We start from the raw sequence: 6,307 nt of genomic DNA, 5'->3' as shown, positions 1-6,307 counted from the left end.
CAAGGTCCAGGAATTTTAAATCAATTCAATTCCGGTCCAGGAGAGAAAATCAGAAACCGTAAATGGGTTCTGGACCGTAAAGAACCTTTTTATCAGTAAAGTATTTCAATTCAGTCCAGAAACCTTTTTTCCAGATCAATTTAAATACTGTCCTGGGATCTTTTTTCAGGCTGAATTTAAATACGGTCCAGGAACCTTTTTTCTGGATCAATTTAAATAGGTTCAGAAACCTTTTTTTGAATTAAACAATAAGCAACTTGGATCGAATTTAAATTGTGCTAGAAAAAGTCTCCCGTCGTGTTACGGAACCCAATCAGTGCAGTTGGAAAGCAAGAAAAAATGGAAGAATATTTCAGTTCCGGCGGAGAACGTGCCCTTTGTGGGGCGGATACTACATTAATTCCCGAACCTAAAAGGCCCCAGACCCCAAGTTTTTAAGCCCTCGTTTGTCTGTAATGGCATCTTCAAAATGGCAGTCATGACGATTCTATACCTGAAACATGTTAATTTATTGCAGTTATTTATCATTCATCACATCTTATTTTCACCTAATTTGCAGTTTATGACTGTTTTATGATAATAAGAAATTAAAAAGACCCACTTTATCAAATAATATTAGACATGGAGGCCAATATGGCTGCGAAAAGTCTAAAAATTCTTGGCAGGTAAAACTGTTACAATAGCTGATAAAACAGCTTTAAGTACAACAAATAGGATTAAACTTTACTTTATTATCAAGCCAGAACAAAGCAAATGCAAAAGATAATGTTCATACAAAGTTTTATTCTTTATCTTAAGTACAATTTTATTTCATTGAATGGAAAATAAATTTCACATAAAGTTGACTGGCTCATTCTTATGCATCTTTCAGAGGTTGACAAACAAGTATTGGTTAAATATACTTCTAATTCTGAAATTCAACAAATATAAATCTTTATGTCTTTTAACAATCATGAGTATTATAGAAAAGGTGACACAGAAACCAAGTGTAATATCTAGAATCAGGATATCAGTAATACAGTGAACTGTTCAGCAGAGAACAGGATGATCCATGTGACAAAATTTCAATCAGTAACATTTTCCTCTTTTTTGTATGTACGAGGGTTATTTTTTAAGTAAGGCCTGTTTTGCAATAAAAATGAAGTAAGTTCTGAATTGACATACACTTCTCTATTTTTCTACATAATTTCCATGCCGGTTTAAACATTTATCGTAACGAACTACAACTTGTTGAATACCCTCCTCATAGTACTCTGTCACCTGTGATGATAGCCACTTACTAACGATTGTTTTCACTTCTTCATCAGTGTCTAAACGCTTGCTGCCCAGGAAGGTCTTCAGATGGCGGAAGAGGTGGTAGTAGCTAGGTGCAAGGTCTGTTTGTGAATACCGTTTGAAATTGCGTGTGAGCGTGGGAATGAGTGTGCTTGCAGGCTCCTGGCATTCTTTCAGCTTCCGTAACGGGCTATCATCACAGGCGGTAGAGTTCTATGAGGAGGGTATCCAAAAAGTCGTAGTTCATTATGATAAATATTTAAACAGGCAAGGAAATTATGTAGAAAAATAGAGAAGTGTATGTAAACTCAGAAAATAAATGGTTTCTTGAAAAACATTTACTTACTTCGTTTTTATTGCAAAATGGACCTTACTTAAAAAAATAACCCTCGTATTTATTTTAAAGTTCCTTTTCACCACTCCAGTGACAAGAGGGAATAATTAAGTCACCAAATAAACAAGGGAACAAAATAGAATGACTTATTGACGATTCATACCTACTCTATTCTTATCTTGCTTCTCCATACAAAAACTATTCCATGTGATAGATCAAAATATATGGATGGGGCAACATGGAAAATAAAACATGAATTCTCACACCAGTTGCTATCAACATGATCAACAAAAGAATAAACAAATCACCACACACACTGTATTTCCTTATCCTCAAAAATTTTCATGACTTAGGGCTATCACCAGGAGGTGCAATAAAACATACACTAATTGTCAGATTCATGATTGTTCAATGTGCACCAAGTAATGATTGCACCCTAGGTGGTGCTGATAATAATAGAAAACATGAAAATAAAATGTGTTGATCATATGCTTTCATAGAAAATCAACTTGTGCTGCAATGTGCTAAAAAGGTGAACTATCCTAATTTCAATTTCTAATTTTTTTTCAAGGTAGACCTGCCTTATAGTTAGTGAATTGAAAATTGTCCACATAATGTATGTATGATGTTTTACAATTTTCTAGCTACAGGTACTCATTCACTTTATTTTTCAGCTATGGTAGGTCAGAATATCCAAATCAAAGGTTTCCCTAAAAGTATAAAAAATATTTAAGAACTATCACTTTCTCAGGGTACACATAATTACAAAAATAGGTTTCAATCAGATTACATTTTTAATTAAAATAAATGCATTTTCAGACAAATGAAATCAACTCACATTTGCACTTGTGCTAAAATATCATTATTTCTGTGCATTCCAACTTGAAAACATTATATAATCAGATATTATACAAACTATAGACATAATCACATTAGTTTCAATCCGTTTAATACACAAACAATCACAAATAACAAGACTAGTTCATTGTAATTTCTATTCATTAGCAAAATAACAATACAGAATAAATATTGTTATGAGATCCACACATTTGAAGTACAATACTTTATATTAAAGCTGCATTCACACCTGTACATCTTGCATTTAGTTGCATATGCTCTTGTCCTTGCCCATATGCATTCCTGCACACACTAACCTCTTGCTTTCTGCATATGCAAGATGAACTTGCACACTTTTGTCTTTCACTGTTGAAAAAAGTAGCACTTTACATTTCCAGCACTAATATTATGTATAGATAAGCATGAAAGAAATAAGGAATTTGTTTCGAATTTAAAAACATAACAATACAAAGTATAAAATTTGTTTACTAAATTCTACATTTTCGCACAATCTTATTTGACAAACTTGACTGAAGTTGCTGGATACCCTCCATCAACAAACACCATGGACAGAAAAGAATTACACACACATCAACATGACTCCCTGCTAAACACAGATGCTATGCTGTTTCCAGCAGGAAATTTTCCCAGGAGTGGGAAATAGGGCAAAACATTGAAAAGTGTGCAAGATACCAGAAAATCTGTTACCAGTGTTTAATCCCAGTGCACTTGCAGGCAACAGATTTCTGCAATATGAATATAAATGTATTCAAAGTGTGAAAAATCATAAGTGTGTCTGTCGGTGGGGAAGGATTGATTTCAGGCACGCTTGACTTTGTTCTCTCCATGCCTCTTCCGGTCTGCATGCAAGTTGCACAGGCGTAAATGCATCATTACACATCCAACGGATCATTGAAAATAAATGAAAATGTCATTTAACTTATAGTACATTAACAGAAAAATACTGATGATTTAATTCAGCTAACAGGATTGAGAGTAGATAAAAACATATCTATTTTGTTTTGATTATTGAGTCAGGAGACTATTGCTACTACTAATTGTCTTCCTGAAGCTGAGCCAGTGTCAAAAAATCTCAATCAATCTGGAACTGTAAAAATAAGAGCACTTGTGAAGTTATCACAATTTTCTCCTTCTTTTCCACAGGCATATTTGATGCTCTACATGTATGTATACTTGACCAAGCCTGTCCATTCTATCTACAGCCACATTTTGTAGAACTGAGTGTACATGCGGACACCAAACTTCTTAGACTATTTTATCTGTCTTTTAAGATGTTTATGCATTAGGTGATTTTTTTATAATTTTGGTAACTGTGCTTCATTTGCTGATACTGATGTGTCATTAGTATGTATCGGCTCAAAAATGAATGACCAATGTGAGCTGTGAGATAGCTCATTCATTAACACCAGTGATATTTTCTAAACTGCTTTTATATTTAAGAATATAAGCTGAAAAAAATGAAGTATTTCATTCACATGTTGTGGCCAATTCCTGGTCATGCAGAACTCATCATGTACATTAATCAAGAAAAGTAAAATTACTGTTATTTTATTTCATTCTTGATAAAACGTTTTCATTTATACCCTATATTTAGTGAGTAGTAAGTCCACTTCACTTTAAATTGGTCCCTTACAGATCAAATGAGATTTTTTATGTATTTCCAGCATTCACAAACTCTTTCACAGTACAACTAGTATCTAACATAAACAAATACACAGCTCATGATATAAACAATGTATCACAGATCATACAGTAACATTAAAAACAGGCTCAGATAATAAAACCCATCCATAACTTTAAAACTTAAAAGTTTGGAAAGTTTGAATAAATATAGCAGAAACTCTCATAATTTTTAAATGGCAAGCCTAATATCAGATCCTTAAATTACATATGCCTACATTTTACATGTTTTTTTTCCGCAAATATATATATAAAATATATACAGAATTTCAAACAAGGTTGAGTATTAGGCACTTAGAAAGTCAAACAAGAAATTATCAAAACATCTACTATCTTTTATTCCTGGTATTGATTTAAAGTAGAGATGGGCTGATATGAACTTTTGGCAAATACCGATAAAGTACCAAATTTAAAATTTACTGATAACTGATATTCTATCAATCCGATATAATATTCCAATGATTCTTGAAGAGGCTGAATGGTTCATTGACCTCTTCAATAAACGTGTGTTTCCAGGTGAATGCAATGCAAAAGAAGTTGCATATTTAGACATTTACTTTTTTTAAAAGTAGGGCATGGAGATTATCCATACAAATTATAACAAAATGGCAAAATTTTGCAATAAATTATAAGATGTTAATAGATATATCGTATCAGCAAAATAATCGGTAATTTTATCGATACACCAATATGCCTATATTGGCCGATACAGACAGAACCAATTAATCTGTCCCATCAATTATTTAAAGCATACATATTATATATGCAAAATAACTCAAATCACATATGTGCGTATGTGCTATACATAAAATATACATAATTTTTATTTCATAAACATTTAAAAAATCAACATTCATCATGCTTTATTCTTCTACTGAGACATCTTCAGTATGATATACTTCTACACTGTCTGCATTTATAGGATCTGGAAATGAAAATAATAGAAAAGTAACTGGAAAAAATTACATTGCAAAAATTACATATCTGGTCCAAGTTTGTTTGTCAACATTTGTTTTACAAAGGGCAACTGAAGGAGGGGTAGTACGGGGTTAAAACTTGGTATGTATCATTGATAATTATTCATACGGATATACCCCAAACTGCATGCCTATAAGTTGAATTTACTTTTGCATGTAATTGAATAGAGGCAAGTGCAACATGTTTATCAAAATGGAGAGAATTGCCACTGGAGCTGTGATCCAATACACAAAAAAGGGATCACGCAAAGTGAAGGTAAAGGTACAGTTCCCAGTGCATTTAGCACCATGCCATGAAGACATATTTAGGGCATGTGGGGGTAGGGCCCAACATATTCTCGATCTCAGCTATCTTGTAGGAGATGTGATCAGCATCAGGCTCCAGTCACCTTACCCCCCAGGGTTGCTCCCAGGTACCCATTGATTTGATGCTCGGTGAGCTCCAGAGCTACTTTATACTGGGAAAAATTCCAACCTCAGGAATCGAACCCAGGCCTCCAGCAAGGCAGTCAGACTCTCTACCGACTAGACCACCAAAGCTCAAATACATAGATGTCCCAGTTAAGTTCTGGTTGCTTAACTCAAGTGCAGCATTAACAAGTTTGAAGATGACTCCCATGCCAGGCAACCTTTGTGAGCAAAGTACACAGTACTGTGAATGTCCCAGGAATGATTGTGGCACATCTTCAGTAAGGTTCTTGGCATTCATGAGTTTTCATCATGCTGGATTGACAGATCATAGTCGATCAAAAGTGATAAACAGGGAGGGCTAGGATTTATAGGGCTAGGATTTATATGTAAATACATACTTTAAGTTAGACAAAATATCACTAAAATTTTGTAATATCTTTACGAATAGGAATGTTTGTAGTGATTTAACATGCATTTTATTGTCAATATTTTTCCATATCGAACGCCAGCGATCCATGTGGTGTGCAAAAGCAGAAGCCCAGCTCAGACATCCACGAGACAGAGATAACCTGAACCAAAATCCCAAACTCAAATGGATAGCTTTTCCATATCACCCCACCACATCAGGCAAATTCACTAAGGCCCTCAAACCCTTCAACATCTGACTGGCACACAAACCTATATCCCAAATAGGAAGAGCACTACCCTATTTCAAGATATACTACCTACCCAAACTTGCATCCCCTGGTGTCTACAAGGCCACATTACAATG

General features: G+C 34.2%; 1 protein-coding gene across 1 annotated transcript in view; it reads right to left on the bottom strand.

Annotated features, from left to right (window-relative positions):
* Window positions 1-722: 722 nt before the first annotated feature.
* Window positions 723-6,307, bottom strand: part of MFS10 (major facilitator superfamily transporter 10) — a 98,790-nt gene continuing 93,205 nt past the window's right edge. Inside the window, exon 10 of the mRNA XM_083136892.1 lies at window positions 723-5,072. Coding sequence (XP_082993018.1) covers window positions 5,011-5,072 — 62 coding nt within the window. The 3' untranslated portion in view covers window positions 723-5,010. The remainder of the gene's footprint in view (window positions 5,073-6,307) is intronic.

Source organism: Lepisma saccharinum, chromosome 15, assembly GCF_977018435.1.
Source record: "Lepisma saccharinum chromosome 15, izLepSacc3.1, whole genome shotgun sequence".
In the NCBI taxonomy this organism is placed as follows: Eukaryota; Metazoa; Arthropoda; class Insecta; order Zygentoma; family Lepismatidae; genus Lepisma; species Lepisma saccharinum.
Note: the sequence above shows the minus strand (reverse complement) of the source record. Positions and strands in the feature narration are given on the sequence as shown.